The 21,073-nt window shown below is 40.9% G+C and overlaps 1 protein-coding gene across 1 annotated transcript in view; it reads right to left on the bottom strand.

Annotated features, from left to right (window-relative positions):
• The window catches only part of TTN (titin), a 304,366-nt gene that overhangs the window by 259,850 nt on the left and 23,443 nt on the right, over positions 1–21,073 (bottom strand). The window contains exons 9-24 of the mRNA XM_063116312.1: positions 16,835–17,110; positions 16,587–16,712; positions 14,672–14,956; positions 14,302–14,367; positions 12,192–12,450; positions 11,079–11,139; positions 10,762–10,974; positions 9,291–9,433; positions 7,671–7,873; positions 7,298–7,528; positions 6,020–6,264; positions 4,522–4,745; positions 4,253–4,417; positions 3,991–4,159; positions 1,887–3,577; positions 1,493–1,774 (exon numbers count right to left, since the gene is read on the bottom strand). Coding sequence (XP_062972382.1) covers positions 1,493–1,774; positions 1,887–3,577; positions 3,991–4,159; positions 4,253–4,417; positions 4,522–4,745; positions 6,020–6,264; positions 7,298–7,528; positions 7,671–7,873; positions 9,291–9,433; positions 10,762–10,974; positions 11,079–11,139; positions 12,192–12,450; positions 14,302–14,367; positions 14,672–14,956; positions 16,587–16,712; positions 16,835–17,110 — 4,639 coding nt within the window. The remainder of the gene's footprint in view (positions 1–1,492; positions 1,775–1,886; positions 3,578–3,990; positions 4,160–4,252; positions 4,418–4,521; positions 4,746–6,019; positions 6,265–7,297; positions 7,529–7,670; positions 7,874–9,290; positions 9,434–10,761; positions 10,975–11,078; positions 11,140–12,191; positions 12,451–14,301; positions 14,368–14,671; positions 14,957–16,586; positions 16,713–16,834; positions 17,111–21,073) is intronic.

Here is a 21,073-nt window from a genome sequence, read left to right as displayed (position 1 = left end):
GAACCACATGGATGAGGTCCTTTTCATACACCCCAATGTCATAGGAGCAGCCACATAGACTGCGTTATTTATTTATTACATTTCTATACTGCCCAATAGCCGGATCTCTCTGGGCGGTTCACAAAAATTAAAACCAAAGTGTAAAACAACAGTATAAAACCATTATATAAAATACAATATAAAAGCTCAACCAGATAAATACAGCAGCAATGCAAAATTACAAATTTAAAACACCAAGTTAAAATTTATTTATAGACTGTTAAAATGCTGGGAGAATAAAAAGGTCTTCACCTGGCGTCTAAAAGCATATAATGTAGGTGCCAAGCGAACCTCCTTAGGGAGCTCATTCCACAGCCGGGGTGCCACAGCAGAGAAGGCCATCCTCCTGGTAGCCACCTGCCTCACTTCTTTTGGCAGGGGCTCGCAGAGAAGGACCCCTGAGGATGACCTTTGGGTCCGGACAGGTACATATGGGAGGAGGCGTTCCTTCTGATAGCCTGGCCCCAAGCCGTTTAGGACTTTAAATGTTAATACCAGCACTTTGAATCGGGCCCGGACCTGGACTGGCAGCCAATGAAGCTGGAAAAGGACTGGCATGATGTGGTCTCATCGGCCAGTCCCTGTTAGTAACCGCGCTGCCCTGTTTTGTACCAGTTGAAGTTTCCGGACCGTTTTCAAAGGCAGCCCCATGTATAACGCATTGCAGTAATCCAAGCGAGAGGTTATCAGAGTATGGATAACTGTAGCTAGGCTATCTCTGTCCAGATAAGGGCGTAGTTGGTATATCAACCTAAGCTGATAAAAGGTGCTCTTTGCCACTGAGTTCACCTGTGCCTCAAGTGACAGTTCTGGATCCAAGAGCACCCCCAAACTACAGACCTGATCCTTCAGGGGGAGTGCAACCCCGTCCAGGACAGGGCAAACATGACCTCGCCGGACAGATGAACCACCCGCTAACAGTACCTCCGTCTTGTCTGGATTGAGTCTCAGTTTGTTAGCCCTCATCCAGTCCATTACCGTGCCCAGGCATTAACCACATTCGTCAAGAATGCGTTAACCACATTTGTCAAGATTCGTCTCTCTCTCATTCATAAAGAGAGTCAGATGTACATACAGATTGACAGTCATGGTGTTGTAGTTGTTTACAGAGGGTTGGTAATTTTGGTTATTTGGTTGAACCCATATATCAGAAGGGTCATTTGATTACTCCATCACTTATCTAGAAGTCAGTTCACTATATCATCCCAAACCTTCAAGACTATTAGACAACTGTTTCCAGTGCTCAGCAATCACTCAGAAAATCACAGCTCCTTGGATTCATTAGAATGATTTTTTGAGTTGGCTATTAAGGGAAACTCAGAATGGCATGGTGTGGGAAAACTGAACAGGGAGCTATTCATTATAAAGCACTGGCCGTGTTTCATTTCTACACAAATAAACAGAAACAAGGGCATGTAGGAATACTGTATGCTAAAGTAACTCTTGTCCTCACCTTCGACAATTAGTTTAGCTGTAGTTTTCACAGATTCATCTTCCACCAGGGCACAGCTGTAATCCTCCTCATCAGACTTGTCAATCATTAGCACTGAAAGGAAGTGACCCTTCCTGTCTGAATGCGTTCTGTATTTGTCTCCAGAAGAAATCTCCACACCATCCTTGTACCACTGCACTTTGACAAAGGGTTCGGAGGTTTCACATTCAAAGGTTGCCATTGAATCTTTCTCCTTAGCAGTGACATCTTGTAGCTCCTGCGTAAATGTGATATGCTGCTTGGCTGCGAAGAAAATGGAAGGAGATTTAAGAATGGGGAGACATTGCTATGGTTTGAGTGTCACAGCATAAAAAACACATGCCACTTAAAAACGAACAAGAGGTATACACATTACCTTGTACTAGTAAGAAAGCATGGCTCGAGGTTTCTCCGGCTATGTTAACAGCTTTCACCATGATGCTGGCAGAGTCCTCTGCTGTTACATCTCTGATGACCAATTCACAAACATTATCTTCTGGCCAGAACCAATAGATGCGATCCGACCTCTCAATCTGCACACCGTTTTTGAACCACTGGCATTCTGGGTCCGGTTTGCCCACTACACGGACACGGAAATGGGCATCACTTCCTTGGCCAATGGTCTGGCTTTGTATACGTTCCAATATCTTTGGAGCCTCCATGCTTGGACTGAGTTGAATCTTCTCTGGCTTGATGGTTGGAATAGTGATTTTGCCTTCCTCCATAAGGGCTTTCTTCTCTTCCTCCGTTAAGTCTTTGGTCCAATGAAGAAGTTCATCTTTCGTTTTCTTAAGCAGCTCTTCGTAGGACTCATCCTTCTTACGTGATTTAAGCTCCACAGCAGTAATGGCTTCATAATAGCCCTCCTCAGTTCTGCGTTTGAATTTACTGCGAAGTTCTTCGGATTCTTCTGTCACCTTCTCATGGCTGACTTTTTCTGCCCTTTTGAGCTTCACCACCTCTTTGGTAGTTTTCTCAACTGGTTTGTCAACCTTTTGAACGTCAAACAAAAGTCTTCCGGGCTCTGTCGTCGGAGCTTCGTGCTTAGGCTCAGGTGCCCGGCGAAGAACTGATCTGAAATCTTCCCGCTGCTGAATCTCAATTATCACCTTGTGTTCGGTTGAGCCTTCAGGGTTTTCTGCAGTTACTTTTACTTCACCTGTATCATATGATTTGCAGTCCACAATGTCCAGGTAATAGATTCCATCATACCGAAGCCTAAACCTTTTGCTTTTACGAATGAGTTGGCCATTGAGATACCAATTGACTTTGGGCAGGGGGTAACCAGTCACCCGGCAGCGGAATCGTGCAATTTCACCTTCAAGGACTCTTGCAGGCTCAGGAAACAAAACTATTTCTGGCTTTTGTTTTACTTTTTGATCTTCTGTAACTCCATGAAGAGCCCCTTCATGGGCCATCCGTTCCAGTTCTTCAATGCGCTGCAGTCCCATCCTGCCTTCGGGCAGCTGAGATTCTTCAACAAGGCTTTTCTCATCCTTAACAATGAGTGTTGCCGATGTGTGGTCAGTGCCATATTTATTTGTAGCCCTGCATGTAATCACTCCACTATCTCTGGGATACGAGACATCATAGTCAAGGCTGCAATATCCAAATTCATTAATCATTCTAAGTCGGTTGGCTGCCTGCAACGGCTTGCCGTCATGTAGCCACTCCACTACCATGGTGGGGTCACCAATGGGCGTAAGTCTACATTCAAAATGGGCTGGCCCAAAGCGCTTGAGCCTTAAGGAAGTGAGTTTCTTCTTGAAAAATGGCTTTTGTTGTTTTTCCTTGTCATAGAGGTCACCTTCCTCCCACTGCTCTTGACCATAACGCAAGTGGAGAGGTTCCAGTTCCGGAGCTGCAATTTCTTTTGCTCTGTATGTCCCCTTGGGAATGATTAATCTCCTTTCCGGTTCAGGTTCAGTGAACTCAACTTCAACGTTCACTTTACACCTTGTAGTGTCACGTCCGGCTTTATTAATGGCAGTTGCGGTATACCACGCAGCATCATGTCTGGTAGTCGAGTCAATTTTCAGGGCAGCTTCTCCTTTGGTTCCCTCAATCCTGAAATACAGCATATGGAAAGTAAAGACCTGCTCTTTATAGGGCTTTTTAAATCAATGAAATAATTATGTAATGGTAAACCGCAAGGCCAAAGATTGGAAAAAGCTTCACAAACACTGCTGGAGAATTTGGTTTCATTTTACATAAAATCCTGCTAAGGAAATTACCAGCACCCTCAAGATCCTAATTGCTAGTTTTAATTGATTCAGTTGCACTTTGGCTGCAATGCAGGTGTCACATACGGCACTGAGTATCTACTTCTGTGTGTATATACATATGTGTATTATCTATGCATAAATATATAGATAATATATTGAGAAAAATATACATTGATTTCACTCCATTACAAACGGAACAGGTTAATTGTATATTTAACAACAACATAAATAAATAAATAAATAAATAAGGCTTACTTTATATTTGGGTATTTATGGGGTACGATGATGTCACTGTTCTTTAGCCACACAATGTCAGGATTAGGGTTACCCTTGGCCTTTACATTCATTTTCAGATTGTCTCCCTCCTTGACAGACATATTCTTCAGTTTTTCAACGAACAGCGGTGTCACTAAGTGTTCCCTAGCTAAAAAGGACAAGATAGCAGGTTGTCAGAGGAATACATTGAGGCAGATCATTTAAATCAATGGCCCATCTCCCCAAAAGGCTGAATAAATACCTTCCACAGTCAGGGTCATTGCGATGGATGTTTTGCCTGCTCTGTTTTGAGCAATTACAACCCATTCTCCAGAATCGGCAGGAGTAGCTGGAATAATAATCAGCGACTGTGTGCCGTCTTCCTTTATCACTATTTTATGTGTATAATCATTAAGGACTTGTTGACCTATGGAAATAAATATAGATATTATTTTAGACTGAGCACTATTTTCCTTGCTGTGAACCTATGATTTTACAGAGAGCTACATGATGAGAGGTGAGCTTTCATACCATTGTGAAACCAGTATGTTTCTGGCATCGGTCGGCCCACAACTTTGAGGTCAAACCTTGCCGTCTGCCCTTCTGCACAATGAAAGGATGTCGGCTTCAAGACAAACACCGGCTTGTACAATCTCTCCAGCTGTGCCTCATCCGTCTCTTCCAGCCTGCGTGCAGGAGAGCGTGAAGGCGAGCTGCGTGCAGGTGAACGGCTCGGGGATCGAGGAGAAAGAGACCTGAAAAGGTAATATACCAGCCTATCAAATCACAGGTGGGCAATGGCGCCTAAAATGTAGCAACACAGAGAGAACGCCCACTTACTTGAAGATCAACTATAATTAAACAACAAGGAGTCTTGTGACACCATTTAGGATTCAATCCTATGTATGTTGAGACAGGAAAAAAAAAAAACTAAAACTCTCAGCTAGAGTTATTTAATTGTGTTAACTAGTGATCCAGTAGAATCCATATAATTATATGTGGACTTAGGTGTGAAGGAGAATTACTTCTAAGTGAGCAAGCCTATGCACGTTTAGACAGAACAAAATTCCAACAATACACCACATTCCCCAGCCAGCAGGAGGATGCTGAGAGTTGTAGGGCTTGTTTCTGTCTAAACGTGCATAGGATTGCATTTTTATTCTGGCCTAAACTTTCATGGACTAGAGCCTACCTCGTTAAAAGAATATTTAAATAATGAGCCAGATTAACTCAAAAGAAGATGATATATTCCACAATCACCCTGTACTGTGATGTGTGGATGTTTCACACATGATACTGAAATATTTCAACATGATACCAGTCAATGTGATGAAAATATAGTCACTCCTGTCACTGAAAGCAACAGCAGGATATAATATCCGAATAATTAAATTGTGCAAAACTGTATTGGAAACTAGAGTTTTAGAGCTAGTGTTCTGGACCTTTCCCCACCAAATTCAGTACCCAGAATTATGCTCATTCTATGTATACTAATTATGCTCATTGTTCTAAGAATAATTTCTGCTCCTGAGGCATTTAATACAAATTTTGCCTGGTTCTTCCACTTGCCTACTAGATAACCAAGAGTTAAGAGCACATGTGGTATGTGGTATTTATTTATTTATTGCATTTATATCCCGCCTTTTTTCCTCCAAGGAACCCAAAGCGGCATACATAATCTTCCTCCTCTCCATTTTATCCTCACAACAACTCTGTGAGGTAGGTTGGGCTGAGAGTCTGTGACTGGCCCAAAGTGACCCAGTGGGTTTCCATGGCCATGTGGGGACTAGTACCCAGATCTCCCGACTCCCAGTCCAACACTTTAGCCACTACACCACACTGGCATAGGGTGGGTGGCTCCTTAAGATAGTTGAAGAAGGTAGGAGCTGAAAAACATTAAGAGGAATCAGGGCCATCTAGATGTGGTTTTGACCATTTGCTCTTCTGCACACCACTAAAATGCACACTTGTGAGAAGACCGCTACAAGAACCCAGTAATAAGTAATACAGGGCTCTGCCTTATTCTTACCGATATCTTCTAATCATTTCAGGTGATGGGATATAACCTGGAGACCCAGTTGGTCCAACAGGTTCAACATATAATTTTGCAGAGCATATGGCATTTCCTCTCACGTTACTGGCAAAGACGGTATAAATGCCTTCGTCTTCAGGCAAGACCACAGGCAGGCGCAGACTGGCTCTGCCGTCTTGTAGAACCTCCATGTGGTAGTGGTCTCCATGCTTGATGCGCTTCCCATCCTTGTACCATGCAATCTGCATTACAAAAACAAAAAATAACAAAACCATGTGACTGTGAGAATGAGGATGTTGTTCCATATAAATAACTTGGAATTCCCCACTGAATGCTCTGTTGAGGTTCACACGGTTTTAATTGGTTTGGTAGCATGAAAAGTTGTGGAGATGTGCTCTTTCCTTTTTCTTTGGCCTTAGCTAGACCTACCTTTTATTCCGCGACAGAGGAGGGAAGATCTCGCATTGTGTTTAATGCGAGATCCCTCCTCCGTTTACATGCGACGCACGACGACCTCAGCATGAGAGGCATTGCGCCTGTCATTTTTTATTTTTAAAGGAACAGCTGTGCACGAACGCTCGTGCTCAAAAGGTAAGGTTTTTTTTAAAAAAAATTAAATGATTTTCCCTGCTCCCCCTACCCTATCCCAGATGGGCGCAGCTCCCGGCTCCACACGAGGAATCACACGGAGCCGGATCAACCCACGGCAACGGGCCACACGTTGCCCGGTCTCAGGCTCAGCCTGGACCGTGGAAAAACCGGGGCCAAAGGGGAGGGCGAGATCCCAGGGCAAGGGAGGGATCATACCTCCCTGATCCCCTGTGCATCAGGGACTATCCTGGGGCTCGCCCTGGGATAAAGCCCCATCTAGCTATGGCCTTTTTTTACAATGCATAAGACGATGCACAAAATGAAACCTATAAATAAAACTCCTTTAAAAGTGTCCCATCACTCCCCAGTTATAACTTTTCAACTGGCTACTATATACAAGATTCCAAGAAATCGTGGTTTGACGACAAACTTCAGATGTATGTCTCTTGCAAATTGGTTTTGCATATTAAATTCAGGAAGATAAAAGAAGTGCCTCGAAATAATTTTAGAGAGATAGATGTGGCTCTTATGTGAACAGAATTTAAATAAAGAGAGATGCAAACAGCATACTGGATTGTATCCAATTTTAGTCTAACTTAAGTCCCATTCATTTCAATGGGTCTACTCTAAGTAGCACTAAAATAGCATACAAGCCACTCTTTTCTTCTATTGTAAGGTATATACCTTAGGCAAAGGATATCCAGTCATTTTGCAATGGAAGGTCACTCCACTTCCTTCAAGGATTCTGTAATTCTTTAACCTCAGTTCAAATCCTGATTCAACTGTTTCAGAATCAGATATGTCAACCACCATTTCTTCTCCATCTTCTTCAAGGAGCTCTTCAAGGGTGGTTTTAATAATTCTGTATTCAATTTCTTTGATAAGTCTTTCTTCAAAGGAAGAAATGTGGAACTCCTATCATAAAAACAAAACGTTCAGTTGATTTAATGACAGCTGTATTTCAAGTTTTAGGACAGCTAATGAAGCAAAGGAAAGAGGAAAATGAAACTGACATGTCTTGTTTGAAATTAAAAGTGATTAATTATAAGCGACTTACCTGTTCTTCTGCAAAAGTCCTGACTATCACGGTATCTTTTGCCATTTTCTTCCTAATTAGAGCTTGTTCTTTTTCATATTCTTTTTCGTAGTCAGCATACAAAGTTGGCGGGGCTACCACAGCCACTTTGGGTTCTTGTACGTATGCGGTCACTTGAGTTTGATATATTTCTTGTTGAGATTTTAGGTAGACCTCATAAGCAGCTGAAGATAATAATAATAATAATAATAATAATAATAATAATAATAATAATAATAATACTAGTTCTAGTAAACTGCTAGCTGCCTATGTGCGACCTCTGAGTGATAGATCTAATTTGATAGGGGAAAGCGTCATAAATGGCTCACTCCTGTGCTCTAAGATGGGTACAATAATTCTACCCTCTATTCATATTTGCACTATAATTAGAATCCCTTTTTATAAAACAGTGGTTTCCAAGTGGTTTATTGGGACTCAGCTGTGAATTGGACAGCATTAGGCAACACCATCCTTCCAGTTACCTCTATGTTAACCTTCATTGCCATATTCAGCTATAACTTATAACAGCCTTCCTCAACCTGACGCCCTCCAGATGTTTGGGACTTAGCGCCTTTCTACATTTACTGTGCACTCCTCAATCCCTCCACATAGTTATTTCAGGGTTCTGTAGATGACATTGTGACCTTCCAGGTTCGCTTCTGTGTCTAACCAGAAGTTTCAGCAAGTGGATTTTTTTTAGAACAGGAAAATGTAGCATTTTATTGTGAAAAGTGAAAGAACGTGCGATTTTCTCTTGTGTATTTACACCATTCCACTATACCACCTAGAGGTTATGTAGCAGAAAAGCAGGAAAGGAAATGCTTCTCGTGCAGTGCTTGGATCTCAATTCTGTGATGAAACCAAAAGTAGATACAGTGGATAAACAGCTGATTTACAGCATCCTGTAGAAAAGACATTGTAGGAGTTGTCTACATGTGGGGAAAGCCCCATGGTGACAGCAGATCTGCGCTGCATCAATTAGATGATGCAGGTGTAGCCTTGCAGCCACCACAGGGCTTTGCCACAATGCTGCAATTTGAAATTCAGGGATTTACCTTTTCAAACAGAGTGACATCCATCATCTGACATTGCTCCATGGCCAATCTGGGGTCAACCTTGGGGCAGTGCCTTGTGGAAGGCAGCCAGTGATTGGTCGCCTTCCACCAGGAAGAGGGCATGAGGGCTGCTCCAGTACCTGTATGGCCACCCAGAAACCCTGCACTCCCTCCTCGGTGTCGGGATTACTTGACACCGCCCCAGGAGAGGGAAAGTAGGGGTTGCAGAGGGAGGTGGTGCCAACCCAACACAGTGAAGACAGCTCCCAACTTTCATCAGTTCCAGACAGCATAAAAGAATCCTGGGAGTTTTATCATTCAAAACATCTGAAGGGCACCAGGATGGGGGAAGATCCATAGGTGATTTAAAAAAAAAATCTTATACAGTGTATAGGAAACTCTTGAACCTTTCTTACATGTTAATCCAGTCAGTAAAACTGTATGTTCATGACTTTGTCAACTCTTAAATACTGACAACGTTTACTAGCCCTCCTTTCCTTACTGATTTTGTTTTTAATCCATTGACCACAATTCTCTAGGCACATACCTTCTTCTAATAAGGAAGCTGATGCAGAAACTTCCCCGTGTTTGTTACGAACAACAATGGTGTATTCTCCGGCATCATCAGCAAAAGTCATAGAAATTTCAAGTCTGCATTCCCCAGTTTCTTTTTTATGAAGCACTTTGTATCTTCGGAGACATTAAAAGAAAGAAAGAAAGAAAGAAAGAAAGAAAGAAAGAAAGAAAGAAAGAAAGAAAGAAGCTCTCATAAGATGGAGGAACTACAAAGACATGAATTACTGAATGAATCATGGAGGCCTAAAATCTATGCTGAGAGACACTTCAACGTGGTTCAGGAAAAACAAGTGGTACTGTGCTCAGGGACATGGCCCCACCCTGCAGCAAGGTGATACAGGATGCTTCAGGTGATGGAATTATTAATTATTATTATTATTATTATTATTATTATTATTATTTACATTTATATACCGCCCCATAGCAGAAGCTCTCTGGGTGGTTTACAAAAGTTAAAAACAGTGAACATTAAAAAGAAATATACAAATTTAAAACCATAAAAATCATAAAATACAAACAAAAAGAGACAATATCCATTTTTTAGGGGGATAGTTGAGGGTAGAAAGTGATGCCTGAATGATACAGCAAGATTTGTCAAAGTGTTGGCCTTGTCACGGGAAGCGGGTGCTCCGCTTCAAGCTGCAAAATGATTGGGCTCTCTCCCCAAACCACACCCCTTCAGAATGGCAAAAGAACGCCACACATTCCCTCATATCCAAGGCTCCCTGCATGTGGAAAGCTAACATGTGAAGAAGGCTCCCTCCCAGACTGTTCTCTGACCGACTATACACACAGCACGTTTTTGATGTGGGAGACCATTCTAATATACGATCCCTCACCCTGCATTCTGAAATAGTGCAGTCCGTGTACTTTTCCTGAAAATTTGGGTTGGGTCTGAGACATTGAACTTATATTACAGTATTTTGTGAGATATACACAACAAACACATACACTATGGTGGGACATGGGAGAGGGCTTTCTCTGTTGTGGCACCCTGACTGTGGAATGCCCTCCCCTTGGAGGCCCGATTGGCACCAACGCTGATTTTATTCAGGCGCCAAGTGAAAATATGGCTTTTTAACAAAGCCTTTAATGGTTAAATTCACCAAGTTTGCACATTGTTTAAACAGTTTCAATTGTTTTAATTGCTTTTAAATTATATACTGGTTTTAACTTGATTCATACTTTGTTTTTAGCTGTGTATATTTATTGTTTTATATTGTATGTTTTTATCTGTATGCCACCCTGGGATCCTAGTGATATAGGGCAGGATACAAATGTTTTAAATAAATAAATAAATAAAATAAATATCCAGTTTCATGTTCAATCTCCTGGCAAGCCAGCAATTATATCTTGCACCATTTGAGCTGCAGTCTATAGTAAATGTGTTGAATTCTCGCACCAGGTAGACATTATATACAACCCTAAAAGTCATATTGCACCTGTAGCCTGTAGTAAGAGGAAGCCCAGCTTTCTTCCAGTAAACATGTGGCTTTGGGTTGCCCCCAACCTGGCACTCAAAAATGACACTTCCACCTTCAATTAACTTCTGTACAATTGGTTTTCTTATGAAGAAAGGAGCTGCAGCTTCTCCAGACACTTCTTCTGCAGCAGCTGTGATTTCAGCCATCACTACATCTTTGGACTCCACATAGCTAGAAGAGCAATCACAAGAAAAGTAAAGGTAAATGCAGTGATCCATTAGGCGAAAAGCATGAAAGGAGTCATCAGAATTCAAGCCGTTTAAAAAAATGATTACCGTTTTTCTTCTGTGACCACTTTTGTAGAAATAGCTTCTTTGCTCTCAAACTCCTCCGAGACTATTACAAAAAATAAAATAAGAATACTGACATCAAAATACTTTCCATGATGAAGAATTGGCACAGATGTTACATGAAAAATCACTGGGGATGGCAAAAAAACATCAACAAGCAAGTGTGAATTTTGGGCTTGCTTGTTTCTTCTTCCAGCTATACTCATTATGTCCAAATATCAGAAACTGGGTTGTTGTTGTTTCAAAAATATGGTTAGTCCAAATCAGGATCAAACCATGATTTCAGATCATTGTTCTAACTGTAGCAACTCATTGAGTTTTGTGGCTAAGTGAGATTTAAAGGCATGCCACCCTGGTCAAAGACTCTAGATAGCTGCTATTCCAGAATGGGGCAGTGGAACAATTACCCATGTTTGAGCTAGGAGACAGAAGTATGGGCATTTTTGACCAGGCTTTCTTTAGTTTGGGGTCCTGGTGACAGGATCAATGATCTCAGGGGCCACCATGGAAAAATATCCTGATTGCTTCTGCACAGTTTCCCCAGCTATCTACCTAAGATACCTAGATAATATGTTCTCATTGCTGTGTTGCTCACCTGACGGCTAGTGGTTGTGAGTGTATTTGGTGGGGGGGTGGAGGTTTAGAGAATTTGGCCTGAGGTAAAAGAAATCTTTAGAAGATTGTATTAGCAACAGGGTCTCTTGAGTCCTTAAGAAGTCTTTTGAAAACCCCAAAGTAAGTGCAAGTATTCTCTTATGCACAAAATATCCCTTTAATAGATTCACTTGTAGTTCATCTTGCCTTTAGTGTTGCTGCCCATCTCACACCTAAGCCTCTTATACCAGGCTACCAGGTTTAAAGTATTCACAAAGTATTGTTGGAAACTGAAAAGGGTAGTTTTGGGGAACCCTGAGTTGTAGCGGCAAGGAATTCCTTAGGCCCTGAAATATAAGTATTTCCTGGAAATAAGAAACTCCATAGATGGCATTGTCTAGTAAAGGAGCATATTCCCCACAGGTGGTGACAACACAGGGAGGGGCAACCCCCCCATATATATCCCAAAATTAAGTATCCCCCGTTATTACTTTCTGTACTTGCCTTGCACGATGAGGTGGCATGAAGTGCTGACACTTCCGGCCTGATTGGTAGCCGTGCAAGTAAATCTTCCGCTGTCTTCTGCAAAAGCTTCTCGAATCACAAGGCGAGCGACTCCTGCCACAAAGGTAATCTGAAAATCTATGGAACTCTCAATGTGGTAGTCTTCTCTGTACCATGCTATAGTTGGAGCTGGATATGCAGAAATGCGGCATTCCAGGGTGACGGATTCTCCCTCCATAACAGTCATATCTTTCAGTACCTAAATAACACAGACAGATACACAAACAAACAAACATTCAGTGTGTTCATATCAGCCAGCCCACATCCACACCTGTAGTTCTGGATCCAACCCAGGATTTGCACAGCTATACAATATTTGACCCAGTAGTGCAGCTAGGTAATTTTAGATCCTGGACTCTTGTGGGTGGTCCCGTAGATGACCACATATGTTCACTTGTGAAGCACGCAACTAATATTTCTCTTTCCTTGCCATTCGATGCTTTGCAACTACTTCTACATCCCTAATAAGTTAGAACAACAGCAACCCAAATGTTTGCCAACTTTGATTGGGGGAAAAATACTCTGAGCATGTGCAGTTTTTTATTTTAAGCTCCCTTAAATTACAGCACCATCATGGCTCCAGGGATAAAAAGGAGTTTGCTTCTGATGCGCCTTGTTGCCTGCCACTCTCTGGGTGGTCATTTAGCGGGTATGTGTGTGTGTGTGTGTGTGTGTAGAACTCAGGCAGCCAGGACTTTGGCCCCAAGGTCCAGTCGTAGTTGCACTCTCAGTATTTAGTTTACCTAACTGACATTGTGAAGTTTTCTTCTCTCTGCTTGGCTAGATTAATTCAATCTTTAATACAGAACAGGTGTTCCGTATTCACATCTTCAGTCTCCCATATAAGCATTCATGATTGGTCATGTAGATTCACAGCATTGGTTCAACTCAATTTCGTGATGCTTTCTGCCTGTGCTTTATTGTCATTGTATTCTTCTGTTGATATTGTGAATCATGTCAAAGAGGCTTTGAGAGTGGTACATCTTGATTCAATTAACATTTCAGGGACCTTTCATCCCTACAATTATGATAAACCAAAGACCATCATAATATGGGCAGATTCTCATAATTTTTATGATCAGACTTTTCCTGCTCCTTGTGATCCAGTGTATATTTGTTACAAGGCAATTGTAAAAAAAATGTTGGAGAGAGAGAGAGACTTGGGGCTTATGTACACCAAGCGGGATTTTCCACTATGGAAGCGGTATATAAAAGGCAGGTGCCACACTAATGCTTTATAGAGGTATTGAAGTGCACTGCAGGATGTACACTACTGCTTTATAGTGGAACTGAAGTGCACTGACAACTGTTGGGGCCCAGGACACATATACACCAAGCAGGATATAACACTATGAAAGTGTTATGAAAGTGGTATATGGCATGTGTCAATGGGTCCCAACAGTTGTCAGTGCACTTCAATACCGCTATAAAGCAGAGGTGTGGCTCATGCCTTTTATATACCGCTTTCATAGTGGGATATCCTGCTTGGTGTAGATGAGCCCTGAGAGAGATATGTTGTGATACATGCATTCCAGCCCTTCTCCTGCCCTGAAAACACAGATAAATCCTATTACTTCAATATGGCACATTTCAATAAGACATAAGACACCACAACCAATCAATTAATCCCCAATGTATACACAGGGCTTGGCATGAACTACCTCCACCATTCATTTCAATGAAAGGAATATAAATCCATCCATGCATTCCTCCATGCTTTGGGTCTGCATCTTCCATTGAATTGAATGGGGGAAACTTTGCATGTATCAGTTCCATATGCAGCTCTCTATATACTGCAGATCTGTTTCATACACTGATCATATAGATCAATTTCATGTGCGTGACACATCTGGCTCTGGTGTTGATGAATGAGTATATGATTGGTATTTAAATGCCTGGTTGCGAAAGCTTAGGGTTTTGCTTTTCATTCACCTACTGACTACTTACACTAGATGGCACCAGAGCTGCATTATATTTTGATTGCTAGGATACTAACAAGCAAATTTATGGAAAGTACAAAGAACTGTATTAGAAAAAATCTGTTACTTACTGTTACTATGGAAGGGGGTGTGGCAGGAACCTCTGCTGGTTCAGGAACTCTAGCAACTTCAATCACCTAGGGGGGTTTAAAGTAGAGTTAGTAGTTTTCACCCAAAGTTGAGAAAGGAAACAGCAACATGCGTGAGAATGGTGGTAAGACAATGGTTCCTTGCCCGTTCCTCTCCACTGCTTGCTAAGACAAAGTGATGTTAGGATCTTAAGATGTTAGGTAAAAAGTCACAACAGATGGTACACGAAAGTCAGTTGGGAAAGAGGGGTATTTTAAAAGGGGGAAAGAGGCTGGTAATGAAGGAAAGGTGTAAACACGCTGGGTTACTCTGAAGGCAAATCAGGAGGACTAGAATGTGGTAATGACAAACCTGTGGCTCGCCTTCTTGCATTAATTCAATGCGTTCTTGTTCCCGCAACAGACCACCTGTCACGGTCACACCTATTTCCCTTCTCATTTCAGCACCATAATGCCTCTGATAGGTGTCGGCCGCTGTCTCTACAAAAGGAAACTGTGGCGAGGCGACTTGCTGTGGGATCACTCGGGGTTCGGGTGACTTTGCAAGAGGAGGCCTCACGGGTTTGGTGATCTTTGGAACAGAAGTTGCTGACAACTCCTTTTGCAGAGTAGCTATAGCAGATCCTGCTATTGAAACCTGACCAACCCAAGAGAAAGAGAGTTACCACTTTGCTACGTTAAAAGGAAACAAAAAATGCACTATATATTAGCCAGGCAAATACATGTAAAACTGGGAGAGAGCAATACCGCTTCTTTATTGTCATTATTAGTCTGGGAACGATAAAAACCAGTCTATTCTTTTTCTATCATCAATTAGCAAGGCTCTTACGATGAGCATTTTTAAATGCTTCTTTAATTTTCTAAATAATGAAAAAAAATCATGATATAATAATTTGATATTATTTAAATTAACATTTGAGATTATTCTGCAATATTCAAAAATTGAGTTTTTTCTGCAAAAACAACATAAAGTCTTCTGGCACTTTAAAGTTTAATAAATGTTCTAGGTAACCCTTTTGTACCCCCTATTTGCTGTTAAGCAGCAACAAGTCTCATAAGGATCACATGATCTTTAGGGTTTTTTAGGTAGAAATTCAAATATTATCATGATATCATGGTAAATATGCAAACTCACAATGTAAAAGCAGACTGAGTTAAAAGGCCAAATCATTGTATTAGGCAAAACAGACAGACAATACTCATTTGTTTATCTGGTTTTTGTTTTGTTTAACAATATTTTTTTGGGGAAATAAAATGAAGGTATTTGCCATAACATACTTTGCATTAATTACATGTATTTGAGGGTTAAAAAGGTGCATTTTTAATGAAAAGATGAAGAGATATCACAAATCTGTATTCTAAAAATGGATTAGATGGGATCGTTAGATGACGAGACCTGTGAAAGAGACAATTAAATTTCAACTAGAACCACGGGGGAAAGTAAGATTAAAGTAGTGCAAAAGCATTGTCATTCTAACTGGGGCATATGATATAGTTTGGATTATGTATGTATCGTATGTTAATGCCTAAACCGATTTAGTATGCAGCAGGATTACTGAAGAATGAAGAAATGCTATTGTTTTATGAATTATTTGATTAATGCATGGGGTGAGCATTTACAGAGAATTTTCTGCCCTTCAAGAGAAGAAAGGAGTATGCCAGGCATATCGCATTTTATCCAGCATTTGTTTCCCTTCCTACCCTCTTCTTCTTGTTCCTTTCTGGACAAGAATTTTTTTAAAAAAATATATACTCTTGCTTGATCAATACAAATGGACATTCTCGGGTAATCTTCCAAATTGCTTATGCAGATATATTCGCATTGATATAATCCACTTAATAGAGACCAGCCCAATAACATATGGCAGAATCAATGGGACTTTCCATTCCTCTCCCTCCTCATGCATCTTCCTGCACTTCCACCAAAAGAAAAAAATGCTCTGGAGGGTCCCCCAACCCTCTGAAGCAGATTGCGGGAAGTGCAGAGGCCTGCAGTGGGGAGAGGGAATCCAACCGCTGAGGGATGCTGTTCCACTGGCAGACAGACACTCTTGGATTCCTTCCACCACAAATAGTGCCACGTCTTCCTCAGTAGTATTTCATTATTAGAAGAGGAGGATGAGCTATGGCCTGTGGCCAGGATCCATAAAACTCCCTCTCCCCTATGTTCTTGGGCTTCTTTGCATACTATATAGAGAAGACAATGAACTGGACATTTCAAAGAACAAGAGGCATTTTGCCTGGCACACCCTTCCTCCTCTTCTTACCTCATAAGTATGATCTGGTTTGGGAACAGAAACTTTTGAAACTGTAAAATGAGGGCTTGCTGTACGGGGACGGGTGTGTTCCACATGGACTGATTTTTCGACTGAAGTTTCTGCAGTCCTTTTAATCTATATTAACCAATAAAATGTTTGTTGAGAATTTGATGCGGCTTGCCAAGTAGGAAAAAACAACAACCCAAAGATGTTCAACAGCCATTGGAAATGACCGCATGGTTAAACTTGAGCCTAACCTGTGTTGATACGGCCATTTTTTCAGCAGCTGTAATGTGTGTTTCAGGAGGAACATGAACCTCCTTGGTTTTCACAGCTTTGGTGACAATATGATGTTCTGGCGGTAACTCAACCGTACGCCTTGCTATTGCATGCTCTTTATATCCATATTCCAAAGCAGCCTGTTCAGAATACGCTTCTTCGGCATAATCTGGCTCCCTTGGCTCTCTAATGCGTGCTTGGTCAACTGCGTGAACAACTGTGGCTACAGCTTCAGCCTTTTTGCCAACACCAATCTAAAGGTAATATTTGTAGAACATGGACACATATCTACGTTAACGAGACAGAATAGCTAGCATAGAGGACAGACATGCAAACACCTTGCTTATCCAGCCTTCTGTAATCCATATCTGTATTTCATGTGCTCCCTATTACTGTTATATGTACACATGTTATACCACCATACATTCTGGATTTCCTTTTTTTTTTTAAGGCAATGAAGAGACTGTGCCCCCTTAAAGACTAACAGTGTTTTATTACTAAGGCATGAGCTTTCATGGGCTAAACCCATTTTGTCAGATACAGGAATATATAGATGCAAGATGGGAAAGTCTGTCAGAGGCAGATAGAAAGAAAATATTGGTCTCTACACAGCGAAATGATGAAGCCATTCAGACGATCTGTTCAAGCCAAGTTCCAAGTGTTAAACTTCAAGACAGACATTTGGAGGTCTGTTTCCAAATGACCTGGAAGGTTGAAATCCCCCACCCCAGGAACACTCCACATGATCTATCATCTACAGCCAACTCCTGCAATACAACTGTATTTGTTCCTATTCCTCTGGCAGAAACTCACACCTACAGGATCTAAAGCAGGCATTTCTAAAATTACAGTACCCATCTCAAAGTGTCTGTCTTGCAACAAAGAAACTGAAGAACGTAAGAAGACCCATGCTGGATCTGACTAAGGGCCCATTTAGTCCAGCACTGTTCACACAGTGGCCAAACAGCTGTCGACCAGGAACCTACAAGCAGGACACGGGTGCAACAGCTCATGTTCCCCAGCAGCTGGTGTGAATGAACTTACTGCCTCTGATACTGGAGGTATCACATATCCATCAGGACTAGTGGCCATTGATAAACTTCTCCAGGAATTTATCCAATCCCCTTTAAAAGCCATCCAAAAATTTTAGAAACAGAATTCAGTGTGAGACCTCAGAGTTGACATTCATTGTTAAGTTTAACACCTTGGAACTTGGCTTGAACAGATTGTCTGAACGGCTTAGTCCTTACAGTGTGTAGAGTCCAACTTCCATCTTGCAGTTCACTTCCTTTAAATTGAAATGGAATGTTTCTACCTGCCTATAACTGACTTTCCCATCTTGTTTCGATCTATTCCTGCATCTGACGAAGTGGATTTAGCCCCTGAAAGCTCACGCCTTAGTAATAAAACATTGTCAACCTTTAAGGGCCCACAGCCTCTTCATGGTTTTCATACCACAGACATACATGTCTGCCCCTTCTGAATCTTTTCTTGAAGACAAATGTAATGTCTCTCTGAAATTTCCAGATATGGAGGAAGAAAGATGGCACAGAATACAATGCAGACAGATAATGCATAAATACAGTAGAAATGTTCAAACACTGTATATCCTATTAAAAACTTGCACATATTTATGTGAATTCAGAAAAAGCAGCATTTTCTGAACCCCATGTGTAGCATGTTTGATACATATGAAAGTTTACAAACGAAAACATATACGCACACATATAAGTATATGCATAAACACACTTGCTTTTCAGAGAGTTGTACAGATAATTTTGCAACATGTTTAACTTGGTCTTTGTATTGATTCACAGTTAAATGATTACAGGGCTGTTTTGAGCCTTACCATACCCTCTTTTAAAGTGGACCGTGATTCTTAAAATGATGGTTTAGACCATTTTTTTGTACTGTATTAATGGGTTGGATCCAGACTGGGGCAGGATCTACACTAGTGCTTTATAATAGTTTATAATGGTATTGTCAACTGTTGGTGCTCATGACACAGTTTTCAAACCAGTGTTATATCCTGCTTGGTGTAGATCTGTCCTTAGTCATGCTTATACTAGATCCATTAAAATCAATGGAACTTAAATTAGTCCTGAATAGTCAATGGGTGTCCTCTAAGCATGACTAATTCTGGATCCAACTCAATACAGAGTGGGTAGTATCCAATGTTAATCCTACACAGAGCAAACACATGGGACTTAAATTAGTTATGACTGACTTAAGCCTCATTCATTTCAATGCATCTATTCTAAGCAGGACTAATATTGGATACTACTATTTATATTATTAACTTACAAAACTATCCAAAAGAAAGTTCCATTGAATTCTTTGGGGCTTATGCCCATGTGTATAGGATTGCATACTTAAACATGTTAAAATTGACAAAGGAGAGCTACAAAGTGAATTTATGTGAATACATGTTGCTATTTTTTTGGTATTCTAGTTCATCTGAATATACCCACACGAGAAAAATATGGGAAAGAATCATATAACACCCCCACCAACACCCACACCTATCATCACTTTCAAAGGGACATATTAAATACTATGCTAGAACAATGTCCCAGGCCATTGAAGTGGCAGTCTGCTAGTGTGGATATTGTAGAGGTGTTTTTTTTTTTAAAAAAAAAAACTTTCATGAATTTTACATTTCAGACAGCTCTATTCACCTGATCATGAACTAGATGGATTTGTTCTCTTTTGACAGCAACTTCTTCTCTAGTCCTTGTTATTTTATCTTGCTCCCTGCGTTTGTCAACAGCAATGATTGTCGGAACTACGGTAGTTTTCTCAGCCTCCTTCCTTATCTGATTGTTACAGCAAGAATAGAAGTTTTTGCATTACAAAATGTCTCACACGAAATGGTACAAAAAATGAGAGATGAGGCTGGAATACATAGGCCGGGAAAGGTTAACAGGATTAAAGTGTTTTAAGGCTTTGCCCCCTGCAGAATGGCCCAGCTCCTGTATTGGATAATACTGATGCATGGTTGTTAACTAGCTGGCTAGTTAAACTGAAGAAAACGTGAAAAGAATGCAATTTAGTATATGAATCTTTAAAGCCTGAAATGTTATCAGGGGGAAGCTTGTGAACATATTAGGGCACCACAAATGGAATAAAGGCCACTTCCCATTTCTCATAAGTAATGCAACAAGAAAACGATATTAAACAGTTAGTACATTTACTGAAGGATGATGCGAACATCAGTGTGAGAATGGTATATAAGAATGGCCATCACGTTACCAACGGTTCTATTCACCTTTTCTTGGATAAGGTGGGCTTGTTGCTCTTGTTTGGTAGTAATTCCCTCTGTAGTTTTTACTATTGTGGTGGGCACTTTGGGCTTATCTGTAGTAATTACTACTTTAGGTACAGAAGGTTTCACAGGCTTGATAACTTCTTTCTTAATCTGATTTTTATAGTAAAAAGAGAGGTGCAAATAAATACATGGTGTTGCAAAAATGTTTACCTGGACATCTGGGAAAAGCAGCCAAGGACCAGTAAAGCACAAGAGATTATGAAGAAGCAAAGATAATAAAATACCTATAGAGATCCTATAACTAGCATTTTGTATGGGCTGCGTACAGTTCCCTCTTGATCCTATGTAGCTTTACTACATTCATTAGAATGACATCAATGGGGAAGCGGCAATTTGGCCATCTATTAATTAAGTGTAAAGGTATCACTGACTCTTCTGTATATTGTTGAATACTTTAAATGGTCTTCAGAGATTCCCAACAATTAATGAAACACAAGGAGTATTGCTTTGGGAATCCAGGTGAATCTGTCACCACCACTCCAGATGGGGGAACATTTTGTTTAGTCTACATTTTACGCAAACTGATCTAAGTCGAATTTCCTGGACTAATATGTGAACCGGAGGACAGCTGACCCTTCAGACTACGCATGTCACTGAATATTGCAATGCAGTTCGCAGCTCAAAAACTGTATTCAAAAGTGCGTATATTAGGGAAGGTTGCATACAAAGCGAGCCTGTTCAGAAAACACATGAAGCCATGGTTAGGCCGCTAACCCTTTTGTAGAAAGTGATTAGTCAGCATGTTTAAACCATGGTTCTGTAGCTACCATGATTAGGAATGGTTGACATGAGATTGCTAAGCCGTAATGTTTAGCTCAAAACACTGAACCATCATGGTTTAGCATGTTGTCTGAACAGGGCCACTATGTATATGTTAGAAAAACGGCAT

This window comes from Elgaria multicarinata, chromosome 2, assembly GCF_023053635.1.
Source record: "Elgaria multicarinata webbii isolate HBS135686 ecotype San Diego chromosome 2, rElgMul1.1.pri, whole genome shotgun sequence".
NCBI classification, from domain to species: Eukaryota; Metazoa; Chordata; class Lepidosauria; order Squamata; family Anguidae; genus Elgaria; species Elgaria multicarinata.
The sequence above is the reverse complement of the archived record's forward strand: the minus strand, read 5'-3'. Positions and strand labels throughout refer to the sequence as shown.